This window comes from Onychostoma macrolepis, chromosome 01 (assembly GCF_012432095.1).
Source record: "Onychostoma macrolepis isolate SWU-2019 chromosome 01, ASM1243209v1, whole genome shotgun sequence".
In the NCBI taxonomy this organism is placed as follows: domain Eukaryota; kingdom Metazoa; phylum Chordata; class Actinopteri; order Cypriniformes; family Cyprinidae; genus Onychostoma; species Onychostoma macrolepis.
In genome coordinates this window covers 31190125-31211143 of record NC_081155.1, presented here as the reverse complement: position 1 = coordinate 31211143, position 21019 = coordinate 31190125, and the positions used below count along the sequence as shown (strand labels likewise).

Here is a 21019-nt window from a genome sequence, read left to right as displayed (position 1 = left end):
ACTGTATAACTGATAGGCTTATGTTTTATTTATTTTTTTTCCTTTTTATTCGAAAAATTTCCAAACATGTTCCAAACTATATCAGGAAATATCTCAATTCTCAACCATGTGTAAGTAAATGTGTTTTGCACCTTTATAGATTATGTTATTTGATCTATTATGGATGATCTATTCCTGCTTCCGGCTTCGCTACTGTTCGGACGCTCCTGCTTATTGCTCTGCGCTTCGCTCCCTATTTATGCACTTTTCTCAGATTTCTCTAAGATTTTAACTTCAGCATATCAGCACAGTGCTCAAACAACACAGTTTTTAGAAAAGGAAGACTCTTTGCCTCCCACTGCCAGCAGTTTACATTCCGGAGACAGGAAAACACAGCTGCCTACATTCAAACAGACGGGAAAGAAAATGCCCCTTGTGGAATCTACTTGCTGCATGAACTGCCACAGACTTCTACAAAGGATTGTGGTTCTTGAAACAAAGTTACTTGCTGGACCTCCAAAACAGGTGGAACACACAGCAGATCGTCATCACGGACCCCCGCAGCATACAGCCGGTGAGTCCTATGAATCTAGTGAATCTCAACAGTTTATACAAAGTGTAGAAGAACAAGCTGATCGACAGACTAATCGATGGCACAAACAGGGAGCGAGACCCAAAGGCACTCGAGACATCAGATTGTCACGAGTATCTCGTATTGCTGCGGTAGCATCCTCTACCCCAGATACGGCTATGACAAGACTTGTAAACACTGGCATTTTACAACCCCCTATACATCTTGAGAACTGATTTGAAGCATTAATGAATGTGGGTGAGGAATCCCCAAATGTGACAAAACATGGATCGTATCAGCCAGCAGCTAACATCGCTACTAACAGGCGCTCGAGGTCGAGCAGACAGCGGCACTCAGCTCAGAGCGCAGCTGAGCCCAGGACTCTGATAGTGGGTGACTCTACTATCAGAAACATCAGTAGCAGGACTACAACTACATGCTGCTTTCCTCAAGCAACCGTCTCTGATGTGAACAAGGAACTTCGGAACATTCTGATGAAGCACAAGACTGCAAATCGAATCATCATCCATGTGGGGAAGAACGATATTCGGAAAGAGCAGTCAGAACTGCTTAAGAAGGATTTCAGTGAACTCTTTGAAACACTTCAAAGACTTGAAGTTCAGTCGTTCATCAGTGGACCACTCCCAGCAAGGGAACTAACATGTTTTCACGGCTGCTTGGGCTGAATACATGGCTACAAAGAACCTGCAGTACAAAAGGAGTCAACTTCATCGACAACTTCAATATTTTCTGGGGCCATAGACAACTGTTTAAACTGGATGGCTTCCACCCAAACAAACTTGGTGCGAGTGCTAAAGGACAATATCTATTTCTCCCTCCGTCATCCTTCAGTGGTGTGTGCCAATCCACTCGGCCTCAATGGCACACACACACCTGGACAGAATATGAGTGACCACAGGACTTCATGTCAGCCTCAGAGTCATCTTGTGGTTGACACATCCCACAAGGACACTGATAACACCACGCAGCCAAAACAAGCTCTCCTCACAGAGACTATCCCAGCTGAGCCCTGCCCACACAGCTCATCACAAACAGACTGTGACGTACTACATCAGCTCCAAGACTCAGCACCCAAGGACAGCTATCTGGAAAACAGCCAGGGAAGCCAGGACAACATATCACAGCCACCGGAAACACCAGAGCCAGAGCCCCTCTCGCCAGACACACTATCCCTCTCTCCAGAATCTCCACTTCTAAGCTTCTCACAGAAAATGGAGGAACTGGTGTATGCTGGGACCAAACTCTCCCACTCGTTCGCTGCAAGCCCCCAGATATCAACTAAAAAACGGCGGGCCCCACAACCACCAAAGACAGCAGGCCCAGCTCTCCCTCCTCCTCCTGTGAGAGCTCTCCGACCGCTGCCACAACGCCAGGGCCCAAACCCTCCTCCATCAGCTGTAGGTGAACCAAAAACAACTGATAACAGCTCTCAGTGATATGTGTCGGGTCCCCGCTATATTAGCAGCAACACTCACAAATGTTCACAGAACAAGCGGGAACCCAGTGTGCCTGTAGCCTTCTATATTTCTGTTTTATCACGTGATAGAAAGTCTAAGGCCTTCTCAAGCCGTACGGCTGACCCATCTAATCTGCGGCCTGTAATACGTCAATCTAAGATTGCTGTAGAGACAAAATGTAATTCCATCAAGTTAGCATTTTTAAACATTCGCTCACTAAAAAATAAATCATTTCTGATCAATGATTTTATTACCACAAACAACCTGGATTTTATGTTTCTAAATGAAACATGGCTTGAAGACAGCTGCAGTGCAACAGTCCTAAATGAAACAGCCCCTCCTAACTTTAACTTTACAAGTGTCTGCAGGACTGTTAGGAGAGTTGGAGGTGTAGCTGCTCTATTTAAAGATGTTTATCAATGCAAGCAAGTGTCATTTGTTCAGTATTTGTCTTTTGAATGCCTAGGTATTGTGCTGAAAGGTGCTCCACGCATTCTGTTTATCATTATTTACAGGCCTCCAAAATACTCTCCAGCCTTTGTTGAAGAGTTCACAGAACCGTTATCAATGATTTTGTCAGAGTTTGACTGTTTTACTATTGCAGGGGATTTTAATATTCACATAGATAATGCAGAAATCAAAACTGCAAAATAAATTATTACTGTTTTAAACACTTTTGATCTGATCCAGCATGTGCATGAACCCACACACAATCGTGGACACACTCTAGATTTACTCATCAGTAAAGGTCTAAACATTTCATCCATTGTTGTTAAGGATGTAGCACTATCTGATCACTTCTGTATTTTCTTTGATATATTGATCTCTGTTACCACTGAATCTAGATCTGTCTCTGTCAGAAAGAGATGCATTAATGAGAACACTAGTGCGCTATTTATGAAGGCTATATCTTTAACACCAAGCATTTCTGCAGACTCTGTTGATCTTCTCCTGGATTCCTTTAACTCAAAAGTTAAGAATATTATTGATGATATTGCTCCGACAAGGGTCTGCAAGAAGAATGGCAGACAAAAATCACCATGGAGAAAATCAACAGCAGTTCAGAGTATGAAAAGACAATGCAGAAAAGCTGAGTGGATGTGGCGGAAGACAAAACTTGAAATTCACTATAGCATCTATAAAGACAGCCTTCATGCTTTCAATGTGGATCTAGCCACAGCTAGACAGACCTTCTTCTCAAACCTTATAAACAGTAACTTAAACAACCCTCGCACTCTTTTTGCTACTGTGGAGAGACTGACAAACCCACCAAGTCAGATTCCCAGTGAAATGCTCTCCGACAGTAAATGCAATGAGTTTGCTTCCTTCTTTTCTGAGAAGATCAATAATATCAGAAAGGAGATTGGCATATCTACTTTTGCAGAGGTCACACAGATTCGACAGCAATTTCAAAAAGAAGTGACTATGTCTGTTTTTGAAGCAATTGATTGCAAAATTTTGAAAGAAATAGTACAGCACCTTAAATCATCAACCTGCTATCTTGACACACTTCCCACATCTTTTTTCAAAAGTGTGCTAAACTGTTTGGAAGCAGATCTCTTAGAAGTGGTGAACGCTTCACTTCGTTCTGGGACTTTTCCAAACTCCCTGAAAACTGCAGTTGTTAAGCCCCTTCTGAAAAAGTGCAATCTTGATAACACAATGTTGAACAACTATAGACCAATATCAAATCTTCCGTTCATAGGTAAGATTATTGAAAAGGTAGTTTTTAATCAGCTGAACAACTACTTAAACTTAAATGGATACCTGGACAATTTTCAATCTGGTTTCCGAGCACATCATAGCACAGAGACAGCACTCATTAAGATAATAAATGATATTCACTTCAATTCTGATTCAGGCAAAATATCAGTTCTGGTACTACTAGATCTTAGTGCTGCGTTTGACACTGTTGATCATAACATACTTCTAGAGAGACTGGAAAACTGGATCGGGCTTTCTGGGATGGTACTCAAATGGTTCATGTCATACTTAGAAGGGAGAGGTTATTATGTGAGTATAGGAGAGCATAAGTCTAAGTGGACGTCCATGACATGCGGAGTCCCACAAGGCTGAATTCTTGCACCGCTCTTGTTTAGCCTGTATATGCTCCCACTAAGTCAAATAATGAGTAAGAACCAAATTGCCTATCACAGCTATGCTGATGATACGCAGATTTACCTAGCCTTATCTCCAAATGACTACAGCCCCATTGACTCCCTCTGCCAATGCATTGATGAAATAAACTGTTGGATGTCCCAGAACTTTCTTCAGTTAAATAAGGAGAAAACTGAAGTCATTGCATTTGGAAACAAAGATGAAGTTATCAAGGTGAATACATACCTTGACTCTAGGGGTCAATCAACTAAAAACCAAGTCAACAATCTTGGGGTGTTTCTGGAGACAGACCTTAGTTTTAGTAGTCATGTCAAAGCAGTAACTAAATCAGCATACTATCATCTCAAAAACAATGCAAGAATTAGATGTTTTGTTTCCAGTCAAGACTTGGAGAAACTGGTTCATGCCTTTATCACCAGCAGGGTGGATTATTGTAATGGTCTCCTCACCGGCCTTCCAAAGAAGACCATTAGACAGCTGCAGCTCATCGAGAATGCTGCTGCCAGGATTCTGACTAGAACCAGAAAATTTGAGCATATTACACCAGTCCTCAGGTCCTTACACTGGCTTCCAGTTACATTTAGGATGGCCTAGGACCTAAATACATTGGAGATATGCTCACTGAATATAAACCTAACAGACCACTCAGATCATTAGGATCGAGTCAGTTAGAAATACCAAGGGTTCACACAAAACAAGGGGAGTCTGCTTTTAGCTATTATGCCGCCCACAGTTGGAACCAGCTTCCAGAAGATATCAGATGTGCTAAAACATTAGCCACTTTTAAATCCAGACTCAAAACTCATCTGTTTAGCTGTGCATTTGTTGAATGAGCACTGTGCTACGTCCGAACTGATTGCACTATGTATAATCACTTTCTATTCTTAAATGTTTTACATTCTTTTAAAATCAATTTTTAAATCACTTTGTTTTTATTGTTGATTTTTATTATTTTTAATTTCTTATTATTTTTAATGACTATTTCTCTTCCTTTTATGTAAAGCACTTTGAATTACCATTGTGTATGAAATGTGCTATATAAATAAACTTGCCTTGCCTTGCCTTGCCTTGATGGGCAAAGTAAACTAATAGTGTAATCTATTAACTACACATAAAAAACCCGTCTTTTTACTTAAAGGGGTCATCGGATGCAAAATTCACTTTACAAGTTGCTTGAATGTAAATGTGTGTTGGAAGTGTGTGTACACATAAAAATGATTTTTTTTTTTTTTAAATTCCTAATTCAGCTAATTTAGAAGTAATCCCTTATAGATGACACAGGGGAGACTTGAAACCACAATCCCCAGCTCTGGAGGCTGATGTCTTATCCATTAACCCACAAGGATTCATAGACAGTGTGATGCAAGCTAAACTGACAGAGCATTCAGAAGCTTGCCAGCTCTATGCTAATTCTCATGGCTATTGTGTAACTTTGTACTAATCACCCCTCAAAGATGACCCAGGTGGGACACGAACCCACGATCCTCAGCTCCGAAGGCTGATGCCTTATCCATTAGCCCACTGGGCCATTTTGCTGATCAGCCAAAGGCATTCATAGACAGTCTGATGCAACCTAATGTAGCAAATTAGCTCAAAAGAAAAAAACTTTATCCTAGTCCTCAGCAGTGCAATCTCTGTAGCTTTTGCAGAATAACAGTCTTTCCCTGATTTTCTTCCTTGAGAGAAGTGGCTTCTTTGCTGCCCTTCTTGACACCAGGCCACCCTCCAAAAAAAGTCTTCGACTCACTGTGTGTTCAGATGCGCTCTCACTTGCCTGCTGCCATTCCTGAACAAGTTCTGCACTGGTGGTGCCCCGATCCCACAGCTGAATCAACTTTAGGAGATAAAATTTTTGAGAACGACACAAAAACATCCTCCGAGAGCAACTTCTCCCAACCATCCAAGAACAGTTTGGTGACGAACAATGCCTTTTCCAGCATGGTGGAGCACCTTGGCCATAAGGCAAATTTTGGGTCCATGACCAGGAAACTCCCTAGAACTTAATCCCATTGAGAACTTGTGGTCAATCCTCAAGAGGCGGGTGGACAAACAAAAACCCACAAATTCTGACAAACTCCAAGCATTGATTATGCAAGAATGGGCTGCCATCAGTCAGGATATGGCCCTTTCATTAATTCATCCTGGCACCCAGTATGTTTATTGAGTGAGGGGTCTGTGATTATTTGTTAATCTAAGGAACCATTGATCTTTTTGTCAGATGTTAGCATGGTATACTGAAGTATAATTACAAGAATTTCATAAGTGTCAAAGGCTTTTATTGACAATTACATTAAGTTTATGCAAAGACTCAATATTTGCAATGTTGACCCTTCTTTTTCAAGACCTCTGCAATTCGTCCTGGCATGCTGTCAATCAACTTCTGGGCCACATCCTGACTGATGGCAGCCCATTCTTGAATAATCAATGCTTGGAGTTTGTCAGAATTTGTGGGTTTTTGTTTGTCCACCCGCCTCTTGAGGATTCATAGACAGCCTGATGCAAACTAAACTGACAGAGGATTCAGAAGCTTGCCAGCTCTTTGCTAATTCTCATGGCTATTGTGTAACTTTGTACTAATCATCCTGGAAATTCTTGCGCGGCAAACCTAAATGTAACCCCTCAAAGATGACCCAGGTGGGACTCGAACCCACAATCCTCAGCTCCGATAGTCCGACAATATTTCAGAAATGTCGAGCAATGTCGAACTGCACAGCCAATGACATTTGGTCCAATCGCGTCGAAGCGCTATAACATTTCCAGGCAATCAAAAAGCGCGATTCTTAACATTTTCTTAACATTCGTGACATTTGACCAATCAGAGTACAGAGGAATGTCGACGGCACGTTTCCGCGTATCACCGCTAGGTGGAGGGGTCAGTGAGTGTTTGTTACCTTTGCATGACGTGTTTGTTGACTTGCATAATCGAACATTATTAGTATCTTTGTTTAATGTATTTGCATAACAGAACAACAGATTAGGCTTCAGTACAAACATGTACCTGATCCCATTCATTAGTGAAATGTAATGTGATGGTTGTGTTATGTTATGGCTTACACCAATGTAAACCAGGTGTCATAATTGTTTATAGACATTTATGTAGATAATGTTGCAGGTATTTTGAGATTTATGTCATACTGTTAATGAAAAGCTACATTAAAGCTTTGTGTGTACTGGGAGATTCAGAGATTTGAGAAGGTGGGGGAAGAGATGGGTGGTTTGAAGGTGTGAAATGTTCCTCTCTTGTTTGTCTCTCCTTTAAGGAGAGATGCCAGCTGTAACATTATATATAAGATAAATAGTGACTCATGTCTTAGAAATTAATCAATTAATGAATTAATATATGAATTTAATGCTCTGTTAAGGGACTCACTTGTTTTGTGCATTACATTTGTTATAATGCTTACAGATTGAGAAATGTCCGATGCAGTCTCGTGGCCAGACAACCTTGCTTGGAGGTGTGCTGAAATGCATCTGTGGTTTTCACACTCCAAAGGTAACATGGAAGCAAGTATTTTTTGTTAGTATTATTTACTGAAATGGTTTTCTTTCTGAATTGTTATATGTATTTTTTTGGTTGTCTTAAGCAGCCCACTGCCTCTACTGGACCAGCACAAAGGGTGGTGGAACAACCTGCTGTTGCTGGAACAGCAAAGGAGGTCATGGAGCAGAGTCAGCCTGAACCCCAGCACCATCCCCCTCCCCAGCCCCAGCCTACTGCACTTGTGGCAACAAGAGTTGCACCACAATTGTCAATGGTAAGAATTACAATTAAATTTTTTTTAAAAGCATTGAAGTATAAGTTCAGTTCAAATTTGAGGAAGTACAGAAAGTAAGAAGAAAAAAAGAAAAAGCAAGAAAACTATGAGAGGCTGGCTGAAACCTGCTAAATGTCACACCTCTTGTACAGTGGGGGCAGCTGTTGTCTGCTGATTTGTCGGTTTGAATATCTCAGATTTGGTGTAAGTAGGGTTGAATAGGGGCGGAATATTTCCGGTAAATTTCCGGAAGTTTTCCGGAAACTTTCCATGGGAACTTCGTCTGGGGAACTTTGGAAATATTCCAAATTTGAAACTTACCAGGAATTTATGGGAATTTACGGGAATTTTTGGGAATTTAAGGGAATTTAAAGGAATTTATGGGAATTAATTGGAAATTTATAAAACTGTATCATATACAAACAGAATTATATATATTTTTGATCATAGGCTCACTTGCATGCAAACTAATACAAATTTTAAAAATGACATTTTTGGGGGGGAATCTGTGATGCTTTTTTCAGGATTTATTGATGAATAAAAACTTATGAACAGTTTATCAAAATAGAAATATTTTCTAACAATATAAGTCTTTGCTACTACTTTTTTAAAATTAATTTAACACATCCTTGTTGAATAAAAGTATTAATTTATTTAAAAAAAACAGAAAAGATACTGACCCCAAACTTTTGAATGGTAGTGTATTGTTAAAAAAGGATTTCTATTTTAAATAAATGTTTTTTTTGTTTTTTTTTAACTAAGAATCCTGAAAAAAGAATCACAGGTAATAATAATAATAATAATAATAATAATAATAATAATAATAATAATAATAATAATAATAATAATAATAATAATAATATATTAAGCATATTAATACTTACCAAGATGGACATTTTGATATTTTGTGTGCAGGATTTAAGAAATGATCTGTGCATGTAATGGTAGATAAGCACAGTGCATGTAGGGGGCGTGGCCTCGATAGCCCCGCAGTAAGCAGTGTGCTGTGTGTGATTGAGCAATGTGTAGAGTAGAAATTAAAATGAAATTGCATTAAATCTGGTTGTTTTAACCAAGATTATGCTGCAAGTTTTTGTTCTCAACTACATTTAAGTTCCCAGTTCCTGCAATTTAGCAAATTTCCAGTTTATTCCCATTAATTCCCGTTAATTCCCATATATTCCCGTTAATTCCCATGGAAAGTTTCCAGTCTTTCTCACTGGCTATTATTAATTGTACACATGTTAAGAATTATTCCATCATGCAAATACTTTGTAGCTATTTCAAGAGTAATCTAAGTCAGTACTGCTAATAAATCATTCCGCTTATGGACTACTTTTCCGTTCTGAAATAAGTGAAGGCTGCTTTTACTTAAAATAGTAATATTAATATAAATAGTAATAAATGCTATTATAACACATTCTGTCTTCTCACTGAAATGCCCCTTTTTAGTTTACCAAATCAAGATTTACTGGCTCTCACATTGCTGCAGCAAAGCCAAATCTTAGTGTGGCCAGGAGACCTTCTCGGGTTGAAGACCAGCCCAGCGCAGCAGTGTCTAGTGCCTCAGTACCAAGCACCACTGTCTCTGTAAGTAATAGCATAATCTACATTGTATTTTATGAAGTCACGTTCCATGTTCCATTCTATCTAAATTATTAAACTTTTAAAAATATTTTTTAATACCAGAAGACCATATTTTAATAAAGGAAAAAGCAATATTATATAGAATAAATAGATTTCATACAAACTATCATTCAAAAGTTTTTTTGTTTTTTTTAAGAAATAGATAGTTTTATTGGACAAGGTGGCATTGAATTGGTCAAAAATCTCAGTAAAGACATTTAATGTTACAAAAGATTTCTATTCAATACATAATGTTACAAAGGATTTCTATTTCGAATAAATGCTGTTAATTCTGAAAACACCTCTGTAATGCAGTTTTAAGCATCAGCCATTTTCACATTTTCAACTAATAGTAATAAATGTTTATGTTCAAGAGAATGATTTATGAAGGATCATGTAACACTGAAGACTGGAGTAATGATGCTGAAAATGTGTTCTTGCCACCATAGAAATAAATTACATTTCACAATTTTAAATTGTAGTAATGTTTCACAATGTAACAATATATATATATATATATATATATATATTTAGTTTTTACTGTATTTTTGATCATATGCAACCTTGGTGAGCAGAATAGGTTTCTTTTATAAACATTTGGACCCCAAACCTTTAAACTGTAGTGTATGATTTCATCTAGGATGGGTTAAAGTTATTGTAATGTTATATTTACAAAATCTATTATATTTCACTTCATGATTGTACAGACACCAGATCCTCAAGTTCCAGCCCCTGTCCCCAGAGCCACTGCAGATGTGTCCAGTCCTGCGCAGCCATGCAGTATTGTCTCAGTAAGTAATTTCATATTCTGTTGGTCTAAAAATGTAAGTAAATCAGCTGTCGCCACCCGTCGTTTGTAAAATTACAGAAAATGTTATATATTAAACAGGATTTCAGAATATTTGTTTTTTCGTTCCTTTTTTTTGGATGACAGCAGTGGATAATATAAAGTTATCAGTTTCATTGTCATACTAATCATTGTAATACCAAAGGTATTCAAGTGAAAACTATAATTGCAATGATAATTTTATGTTAAAGAAGTCATGGATAAAAAGTAAAATGCTTATTAAATGAATTACTTTCCTTGACTAAATGTTTTGTCTTTTTTTCCTTAACAGACAGCTCCTTCTGGGTCATTATTGCAAGCTCCATCTGTAGTTTCACTTCCTCGTTTGTGGTCGGAGACCTTGCCACCAGAGGATCACAAGTGGATTGGCAAAAGGCTTTTCAAAATGGGATCCAAGGGAAAGCCAGAGCTTCGTGATAACCTTCGTGATAACCACTTATCTACAATCAGGCTCCAGCTCCAGACAGATTCTTTTGTCATTCTCTTCTGCTGTAGATGCCGTACAAGCTGTGGAGGGTCAAGATTCTCTGTCCCAATCCTGCCTGCGGACAACATCAGCTGACAGGAGGTGGTCTGCACAAAAGGGCACGGCAGGTTCTAGACATTGACAGAACGTATAACATGGTCACAGAAACCCTCATCTGTACCAAGTGTAGAGCCTCGCATGTGTCCTGGAGTCATACTGTCCTGCAACAGCTAGATCTGAGCCATCGCTCTGAGTTTCAGGTCATCCTCACACGGAAGTAAGTACACTTTCATTCCTCATCCAGTTGTTAGCCCATCATCACATATATATGCAAATACAGAATATATGAATGTGTGGATTTTGTTTTTCCTAAGGTATGCCTGTGATATGCGGGTCATCCGGCTCCTGCGTGAGCGTGGCTTAGGCAACAGCCCCAAGCGGGTGATCAAGGAGCTGCGTGAAAACCACAGCGAGCAGTGGCTCCATCGTCTGGCCCGGTACACCACCCAATGTGTTGACTTCCTCAATCAACTCAGGGTGATGCCGGTAAAATTCCAGGAGCCCCCAGAGCCTACAGTGGTGCCAAGCTGCAAGTGACTGCTCACCGTTTACAGCCAAGACATCCTGACAAGGCTGGATGAAATCCATGCAAGGATAACATCCACCTATGGTTCTGTCTTGAAGATGGATTCCACTTAAAAGGTTAGTTGTGGATTTTTGTTTCTTAATGCTGTTTATATACCGGCACGTCACTGTATCTGTATTTTACATGGTGTGATGTTTGATTACATTTACAGCGTAACTTCAATTAATCTCTTATTACAGATCACCAAGAAGCTGGCTGGGACAGCGAGGGGAACGGGACTCTGGCTTACCTCTGTTGGCAACGAGTTTGGTCAGGTGTTCATAAGTGTGCTCACAGCCCAGGAAGGAGCAGGACTGGACATGATGGTAGACGGTCTGGTGAAAAGATACCAGCAGGCTGGTGTGGATCCACCTGCTGTGTTGTACGTGGACTGTGGGTGCTGCAACGAGCTGGGCGAGACCAAGCTGAAAACCAGATTCAGAGGCTGGCCAGATCTCGTGATACGCTTGGACATCTGGCATTTTATGCGCAGGATTGCCTTGGGGTGTACAACTGATGCCCATCAGCTGTACCCTATCTTCATGTCACAGCTATCAGCGTGCATCTTTGAATGGGATGCGGCTGATGTCTCTATGCTTCGCAAAGCAAAGAGAGAGCTGTTGATGTCCCAGGGTTGGCCTGCGCTGACAGAAGAAGATGTCAGCAAGCATGGAGCACATCTGGAGTGTCCAGAAGAAGCATGTTAAGTGTATCCAAGACCCCCCTGGTGTTGTGCTCTATACAGAGACAGGGAGCATAACCAAGGGAGGTGTGCTTCTGAAGACATACAGATGTGCCAGAGGCTCCACTTCTCTCGAATCCTTTCATTTACACCTTAACCGTTTCATCCCAGGTACGTCTTTGTCACACACACTGCACGTATGTAAAGAAAGAACATTAAGTGTCTATGTGTGTTTATTTAACACTCCCTAAAAACTGTTGTCTGTTTACAGGGACCAGTGCAAACAGTCTGAACTTTCAGATTTATTTGCTGGAGGGTCTACACAGGTGGAACCAGGATCGGGAGGCTGCTTCCCTGTCATCGGAGCCATCAGCTTTACGCAGCTACACAGGAAAACTCGTTCACTGTGTAAAAAGCAATTATGAAAAGCTTTTTGGCAGGAAAGTGGTCCCCACATTTTGTCCCCCTGCACGTTACACCGGTAAGATAATTTATTATTGTTAATTAACTTGCAATTTCTGTGTAATCTCAGTCGATATTTTATATTTAAGCCTATAATTTTGTTTTTTCTTGAAACATGTCCTCTGTCGTCTGATTGATATTTTCTATCAAGTAAAAGGCCTTTCAGTACAATTGAACAGACGTCTACCTTGAGCTCATACTTCACGTGTCCTTTTGCTGTAAAATCTTTATTATTAGAAAGTAATTGTTATGTTTAGAAAGATTAACTTGGATATTATTAGTAATATTTGGTGAAGCAACTTAGGTTTACTTGATTAGAAAAGTCAAGTTACATGTAAGAATCAAATATGCTTATCAGGTTTTTGAGGAACGTTTATTTGTATGTCTCTCAATCATAATTGTATTGCATTGAATTGTATTGTTTTGCCCCCACAGTTACAGGTTTATGGCCTCTGAATAAATGTTTTTTTTTTCTCCTTGACTATGAGCTCCATGTTCTCACACTATTACACTATATGAGCTACTACAAATGCCTTATGTATCAAATATGATACACAACAATTGTATTTAATCCCTGTTTATTTATTGTTTTTATTCCAGGTGAGCTCATTGGAGTGCAGTATCTGTTCCAGCAGACTGGTCAGGCACTGCAGGACATGAACCCAGACTCTGAGGAGACTGCAGAACTCATCGAGGACCTTAATGTGGAGGAGCGAGATGAAGATGAGGGCTTCTGTGACGTCAGCGAGGATCACACCATTGCAGATCCAGAGGTTGTTCTGTCACCACCCTCTTCCACACTGACACTGGGTTCTTCCACCCTGGTCACCAGCAGTGACACGCCTGAACTGGGTTCCACATCCCCTGCACTGATCCCTGACCCTCAGTCTCCATCATCACCTGGACCCTCAGGGACTGCTGTCTCACCTGTTACCTCTGAAACATCTGTTTCACCACTCCCCTCAGAGCCAGAGGATGCTGGTCAGGATGATGATGAAGAGATGGTAAATGCCACTCCTCTGTATTTCTTTCAAATAAACTAGAATAATTCAAACAAGGATGGATCAACATCTAGTTCTTACTACTGCTTTAAATCCAGACTTTGCTCAGATTTGAAACTAAAGTCATTAGTAAGCAACAAAGATGCTTCGAGTCAAATCAATTTTATTTCATTAGTGCTTTATACTATACAGATTGTGTTAAAACAGTTTCACACTGATAAACAGGAAAATAACAGAATCAACTATGGAACTATGCATCGAACAAATGTGATGAAAAAAATTATATTTTGTGCTTGTGTTTTTTTTAATAGGCTGTTGACTACCAAAATGTCCCAGGATATCAGCATGTGGACAGGCTGGCAGAATATCTGGTGGAGCTCCGGGGTCACACAGCCCTCAGCCTGACCAATCAGGAAGCCAACACCATAATTGCACTTTGGCAGAATCTGGATGACCGGGACAAGCAACGGGTGGTGTATGCAGCTCAACACCAAAAGAGACTGCTGAGTGGACGCTTCAGAGTACCAAAGAGGCCCACTGAAACCCCTGGAGTAGAGAGCACTATCATAAGTGTGCTGGGTGCAAGCAGTGCACCTGCTCAGTGGCCTGACTGTTGCCGTCTGGTGGAGACCATCTTCAACAGGCTTTGCACTATTCACCCAAGCCCCAAAAGAAAAGGCAAAGGAACGCTGTCGAGATGGCAACAGCTTGGTGATGGGAGGAACCTCAATGCAGCTGGTGGGGGTTAACCAGAACACCCTGATTCAGCAGTACAACAACAGACAGAAAAAGCAGGAGCTGTCTGTGCTGCTTCAGGGCATTCAGTTGCCTCAGACCCTCCCTGAAGCTCAGTAACCTCTCCAGGCTGCCAAACGCCCACGGACTGAGCCAGAACAACCAGCGGAGCAGCACCAGTACAAGCTACCAGAGAGCACAGCAGGTCAGGCAAAGCAAAGGCAGACTGGACGACCCCCTCTCAGACCCAAGGCACCAGCACGGAGTCCTATGTTGGTTACGCCATCAGCACCTGGAGCATCAGTGCAGATGGTACCCAACATACTCATACCAGCAGCGCCAGGTTTCCAGGGTGTGCCGATGCTTCAGGGTGTGCCAGCGTTCCAGGGTCTGCAAATGGTTCAAAGACTGCCGATGGTCCAGGGAATGCCAATGGTCCAAGGAATGCCAATGGTTCAGGGTATGCCAATGGTTCAGGGGATGCCGATGCTTCAGGGGATGTCAATGATACAGCCACAGTTACAGCCTACAGTTGTGCAGGGCACCAGTTTACAGCCTGCTGCACCAGCTGCCAGTCCGCAAGCCATGCCCAAGAGACCCTACAAGAGAACTGTAGAGGCAAACACTAGCAAGAAGTGCGGGCAGTTCAAAACAAGTGTAACGGGACATAGCCAGTACAGGGGCAGGGTGTACTGCCCAGAGACTGAGACCGTTACAAAAGAACAGTGGTTAGAGGAAATGCGGCGAACTGTTCCCAAATAATCTATGTATTTTTATTTATTGTAGTGTTGTATATACTTGTTTAAATATAGTTCACTGTTGTTAATGTTTGTGTTGAACATTATTTAACCTTTTGTTTTTTAAACATTAATATTTTATTTAACTTTTTATTTACTGTTTTTAAACCCTATTTAACTTTTCATTTAACTTATTTAGTGTTTTTGAAAACTTGATATTTACCGTTTTATTTACCTTTTAATTTACTGTTATTTGAAAACTTATTTAATGTTCATTACTGTGCTGTTAGCATAATTGTAAAATAAAAAAACAAATTGGCAAATTATTGCTATTATTTGATGTCTACTTTTATTTTCATTTTATTTATTTTAATTTATTGTTTGTAAACTTATTTAACATTTCATTTATTTAATACGCATTACTGTTCTTTTGGCATAATTGTAAAATAAAAACAAATTGGCAAATGATTGCTCTTATATTTTTACTTTTGTTACAATATTTCATCAGTACACTGCAACAATAGAACATGTCTATAAAAATATAATTTGAACATTTTTTATTGTCACAGACATTTGTCAGCATATTAATTACTATTTTGCATCTTTTTCATTAGAAATAACAGATTTGTGTCTTGAATGAATGTAACCTAAAAAAAAAAAAATGCTTAATCAGAATAAATATCAATACAAAAACTACTAAATAACTAATAATAACAACAAAAACACATTTCCAAGGGTATACTTTAATTTTCATGAAAAAATATCAAAGAAAGTACATATGTACATTTTATTAACCTTGAAAAGTCCTTTTTATATAAAAAAATTAACAATATTACAAAAAGTTGTCTTTAGCTGGATTCGAACCCCGGTCTTGGTGAGCACATGCAATAGGAAACAGTGTAATATCAATGCGCGATTTTCCCCCACGAAGAAAACTTTGTCTTTGAACATCAAATTTCACCCTCTCTTTTCTTATTTTCTCTTCCTTCCTCCTTCCCCGCATTTGACGGACGATTGTTCCCCAGCTTGAGCGCTGATGCCTTACCCATTAGGCCACTGGGCCCCTTTACCAGTTAACCCACAGGCATTCATAGACAGCCTGATGCAAGCTAAACTGACAGCACATTAAGCAGCTTGCCAGCTTTTTGCCAATTCTCATGGCTATTGAGTAACTTTGTATTAATCATCCTGGAAATTCTTGCACAGCAAACTTATATGTAACCCCTCAAAGATGACCCAGGTGGGACTCGAACAATCTTCAGCTCCAAAGGCTGATGCCTTATCCATTAGGCCACTGGGCCCTTTTGCTGATCAACCAGAGGCATTCATAGACAGTCTGATGCAAGCTAATTTAGCAAATTAGCTCAAAAGGGAACTGTATATAAATAATTACAATTAATTATGATTAATTAGAATTATTTATATCAGCTGCCATTATTAACTGTAACAGAATTAAATTGCCAAATAGTCATCAAGACCTGCAGTGCAAACGGAGCCCATTATACCTCTTCTCTGGTCATTCGATTCATAGAAAGCCTGATGCAATTTCTTGCTCAGCCAACTTAGAAGTAATCCTTTACAGACGACCCAGGTGGGACTTTAACCCACAATCCCCAGCTCTGGAGGCTGATGCCTTATCCATTAGGCCACTGGGCCTTTTTGCCAAATAACCCACAGGCATTCATAGACAACCTGATGCAAGCTAAACTGACAGAGGAATCAGAAACTTGCCAGCTCTTTGCTAATTCTCATGGCTATTGTGTAACTTTGTACTAATCATCCTGGAAATTCTTGCGAGGCAAACCTAAATGTAACCCCTCAAAGATGACCCAGATGGGACTCGAACCCACAATCCTCAGCTCCGAAGGCTGATGCCTTATCCATTAGGCCACTGGGCCCCTTTACCAGTTAACCCACAGGCATTCATAGACAGCCTGATGCAAGCTAAACTGACTGAGGAATCAGAAACTTGCCAGCTCTTTGCTAATTCTCATGGCTATTGTGTAACTTTGTACTAATCATCCTGAAAATTCTTGCGCGGCAAACCTAAATGTAAACCCTCAAAGATGACCCAGATGGGACTCGAACCCACAATCCTCAGCTCCGAAGTCTGATGCCTTATCCATTAGGCCACTGGGCCCTTTTGCTAATCAACCAGAGGCATTCATAGACAGTCTGAGGCAAGCTAATGTAGCAAATTAGCTCAAAAGGGAACTGTATATAAATAATTACAATTAATTATGATTAATTAGAATTATTTATATCAGCTGCCATTATTAACTGTAGCAGAATTAAATTGCCATCAACTAATGTGTTCGTCCTGCAAACATTCAGTTTAAGTTCATATCAACTCTAAGAAAGGATATTTTGGTGGCCACAGAATAATACTTTCATACAGTATTAATGTATTAGAGCATGTAGCAAGGGTCAAAATCGTAAAGGGACATTAATTTGCCAGGCAGAATCAGAAACTCATGTAATTTGTGCACAAGAGGTTTATTAACTAAGCACTAACACAAACTAGTCTAACAAACATACAAACACTCACGCGTACATACAAAAGGGGGAGCTAAAGTGGATGGATGAAGCCATTAGAGAAACCAAAGAATGCAGTTATGGAAAATGAGTCAGAACCACCTGAGTTAAAAACCATCAGTGCCGTTTTACAACGGGGTCTACCGCTTATACTAAACCTCTGTTTCGTTTAGTTAAATGTACGATACTTGCATTGCCTTTGGTCGTTGAACGAGTGTCCGGATGCAGTCTCGGATGAAAGTTCTGAGGGTTTGAAGGTTTGGTGGTGTTGGAGCTCTTCAAGTTGTTCCGGATTTGAAGGGTGATGAACTCCAAAAGAATGTTATTCTGGCTCGGTGGTGATTGGGAGAGTTTTCTCCCACATGAAGGTGATGAGAGAACTAAGAGAGACATCAGCTGAGATCCTAGGATCTTTGATGACTGGAAAGTCAAGGCCGAAGCCTGGCTCAAACTTAAGGTACAGAAGACTTCTAGCTCACAGCCACATCTTCTCAGTATCTGCAAGAACCGCAGACTTAAGAGGCGGGTCACTGATGTGAGAGCTTTATCTGATACAGAGGTCACACCTCCGGGAGGTCACAGAGCCAATGGTGACTTTCACTTTTGGAGGGAAAGTTTAAGACTCTTTGTCTTAGACCATGGTATTTTTCATATGTGATTCGATTGGGTGTTGATGCAAAAACTACTAAAGATTCTTAGAACACTAATATGTTGCATAAATATAAACATGTAATATACGCTCAATTAGATCATCCGAAGACGAACCGATAGAAACCAAACATGGTATAGTTAAGGTTACATGAACGAGAGGTTCTATCATAAGCATGCATAAAACAGTATACAATACGAAAGACAATATACAAGAACAGGAATAATATACACAATGACCTGAGGATATGTGATCGGAAGGTCAAAGAAAATCTGTCTATGAATTAATGAAAGAAGTCGTTTCCTATAGCAGTATGTGTTTGTTTTCGAGAGAATTGAGTAGGGGGGGAGACTCTCTCTACATACTTTTAGGTCGTAAAGTTGATCTGATCTGGCTGAGGTGTCCTGGTTGCCATGGTAACCAGGGGCCTGGGGACCTTCACAGACATCCTGGCACCCAGTATGTTTATTGCGTGAGGGGTCTGTGATTATTTGTTAATCTAAGGAACCATTGATCTTTTTGTCAGATGTTAGCATGGTATACTGAAGTATAATTACAAGAATTTCATAAGTGTCAAAGGCTTTTATTGACAATTACATTAAGTTTATGCAAAGACTCAATATTTGCAATGTTGACCCTACTTTTTCAAGACCTCTGCAATTCGTCTTGGCATGCTGTCAATCAACTTCTGGGCCACATCCTGACTGACGGCAGCCCATTCTTGAATAATCAATGCTTGGAGTTTGTCAGAATTTGTGGGTTTTTGTTTGTCCACCCGCCTCTTGAGGATTGACCACAGGTTCTCAATGGGATTAAGGTCTGGGGAGTTTCCTGGCCATGGACCCAAAATTTCGATGTTTTGTTCCCCCAGCCACTTAGTTATCAATTTTGCCTTATGGCAATGCGCTCCATCATGCTGGAAAAGGCATTGTTCATCGCCAAACTGTTCTTGGATGGTTGCTCTCGGAGGATGTTTTTGTACCACTCTTTATTCATGGCTGTGTTCTTAGGCAAAATTATGAGTGAGCCCACTTCCTTGGCTGACATGCTAATTCTCACAGCTGTAGTGTCACTTTGAACTTATCATCCTGGAATTACTTGCGCAGCCAACTTAAATGTAGCCCCTCAAAGATGACCCCGGTGGGACTTGAACCCGCATTCCTCAGCTCCGCAAAACAAATAGTCACAAATGGTCATCAAGACCTGCAGTGCAAACGGAGCCCATTACACCTCTTCTCTGGTCATTCGATTCATAGAAAGCCTGATGCAATTTCTTGCTCAGCCAACTTAGAAGTAACCCTTTACAGATGACCCAGGTGGGACTTGAACCCACAATCCCCAGCTCCGGAGGCTGATGCCTTATCCATTAGGCCACTGGGCCTTTTTGCCAAATAACCCACAGGCATTCATAGACAGCCTGATGCAAGCTAAACTGACAGAGCATTGAGAAGCCTGCCAGCTCTTTGCCAATTCTCATGGCTATTGTGTAACTTTGTACTAATCATCCTGGAAATTCTTGTGCGGCAAACCTAAATGTAACCCCTCAAAGATGACCCAGATGGGACTCGAACCCACAATCCTCAGCTCCGAAGGCTGATGCCTTATCCATTAGGCCACTGGGCCTTTTGCCAAATAACCCACAGGCATTCATAGACAGTCTGAGGCAAGCTAATGTAGCAAATTAGCTCAAAAGGGAACTGTATATAAATAATTACAATTAATTATGATTAATTAGAATTATTTATATCAGCTGCCATTATTAACTGTAGCAGAATTAAATTGCCATCAACTAATGTGTTCGTCCTGCAAACATTCAGTTTAAGTTCATATCAACTCTAAGAAAGGATATTTTGGTGGCCACAGAATAATACTTTCATACAGTATTAATGTATTAGAGCATGTAGCAAGGGTCAAAATCGTAAAGGGACATTCATTTGCCAGGCAGAATCAGAAACTCATGTAATTTGTGCACAAGAGGTTTATTAACTAAGCACTAACACAAACTAGTCTAACAAACATACAAACACTCACGCGTACATACAAAAGGGGGAGCTAAAGTGGATGGATGAAGCCATTAGAGAAACCAAAGAATGCAGTTATGGAAAATGAGTCAGAACCACCTGAGTTAAAAACCATCAGTGCCGTTTTACAACGGGGTCTACCGCTTATACTAAACCTCTGTTTCGTTTAGTTAAATGTACGATACTTGCATTGCCTTTGGTCGTTGAGCGAGTGTCCGGATGCAGTCTCGGATGAAAGTTCTGAGGGTTTGAAGGTTTGGTGGTGTTGGAGCTCTTCAAGTTGTTCCGGATTTGAAGGGTGATGAACTCCAAAAGAATGTTATTCTGGCTCGGTGGTGATTGGGAGAGTTTTCTCCCACATGAAGGTGATGAGAGAACTAAGAGAGACATCAGCTGAGATCCTAGGATCTTTGATGACTGGAAAGTCAAGGCCGAAGCCTGGCTCAAACTTAAGGTACAGAAGACTTCTAGCTCACAGCCACATCTTCTCAGTATCTGCAAGAACCGCAGACTTAAGAGGCGGGTCACTGATGTGAGAGCTTTATCTGATACAGAGGTCACACCTCCGGGAGGTCACAGAGCCAATGGTGACTTTCACTTTTGGAGGGAAAGTTTAAGACTCTTTGTCTTAGACCATGGTATTTTTCATATGTGATTCGATTGGGTGTTGATGCAAAAACTACTAAAGATTCTTAGAACACTAATATGTTGCATAAATATAAACATGTAATA

At 40.4% G+C, this 21019-nt stretch overlaps 1 protein-coding gene and 6 non-coding genes across 9 annotated transcripts; 1 reads left to right on the top strand and 6 right to left on the bottom strand.

The window, feature by feature from the left end:
- Window positions 1–1374: 1374 nt before the first annotated feature.
- LOC131537932 (uncharacterized) lies at window positions 1375–14373 on the top strand. Of its 3 annotated transcripts, none has more exons than XR_009270443.1 (8): window positions 1375–1968; window positions 7553–7639; window positions 7734–7901; window positions 9354–9491; window positions 10235–10318; window positions 10646–11117; window positions 11215–11542; window positions 11666–12270. XR_009270443.1 is itself a non-coding variant. In XM_058771771.1 (6 exons), the coding sequence occupies exons 3-6, from the start codon at window positions 12123–12125 to the stop codon at window positions 14357–14359; spliced, it is 1248 nt and encodes a 415-aa protein (XP_058627754.1). In that variant the 5' UTR covers window positions 10938–11117; window positions 11215–11542; window positions 11666–12122; the 3' UTR covers window positions 14360–14373. The 3 variants fall into 3 exon arrangements, 1 of the variants encoding a protein (XP_058627754.1); XR_009270438.1 differs by having other exon boundaries at window positions 7731–7901; XM_058771771.1 differs by lacking the exons at window positions 1375–1968; window positions 7553–7639; window positions 7734–7901; window positions 9354–9491; window positions 10235–10318 and adding exons at window positions 12419–12628; window positions 13210–13613; window positions 13922–14373 and having other exon boundaries at window positions 10938–11117; window positions 11666–12318.
- On the bottom strand, window positions 5602–5674 carry trnar-ucg (transfer RNA arginine (anticodon UCG)). The gene has a single exon. It is a non-coding gene; the product is annotated as a tRNA-Arg (tRNA).
- A 2292-nt stretch (window positions 14374–16665) lies between the features above and the next one.
- trnaw-cca (transfer RNA tryptophan (anticodon CCA)) lies at window positions 16666–16738 on the bottom strand. Its single transcript has one exon. It is a non-coding gene; the product is annotated as a tRNA-Trp (tRNA).
- A 169-nt stretch (window positions 16739–16907) lies between these two features.
- On the bottom strand, window positions 16908–16980 carry trnar-ucg (transfer RNA arginine (anticodon UCG)). Its single transcript has one exon. It is a non-coding gene; the product is annotated as a tRNA-Arg (tRNA).
- Window positions 16981–17149: 169 nt separating this feature from the next.
- Window positions 17150–17222, bottom strand: trnar-ucg (transfer RNA arginine (anticodon UCG)). The gene has a single exon. It is a non-coding gene; the product is annotated as a tRNA-Arg (tRNA).
- Window positions 17223–19574: 2352 nt separating this feature from the next.
- trnar-ccg (transfer RNA arginine (anticodon CCG)) lies at window positions 19575–19647 on the bottom strand. The gene has a single exon. It is a non-coding gene; the product is annotated as a tRNA-Arg (tRNA).
- Window positions 19648–19816: 169 nt separating this feature from the next.
- trnar-ucg (transfer RNA arginine (anticodon UCG)) lies at window positions 19817–19889 on the bottom strand. Its single transcript has one exon. It is a non-coding gene; the product is annotated as a tRNA-Arg (tRNA).
- Window positions 19890–21019: the final 1130 nt, after the last annotated feature.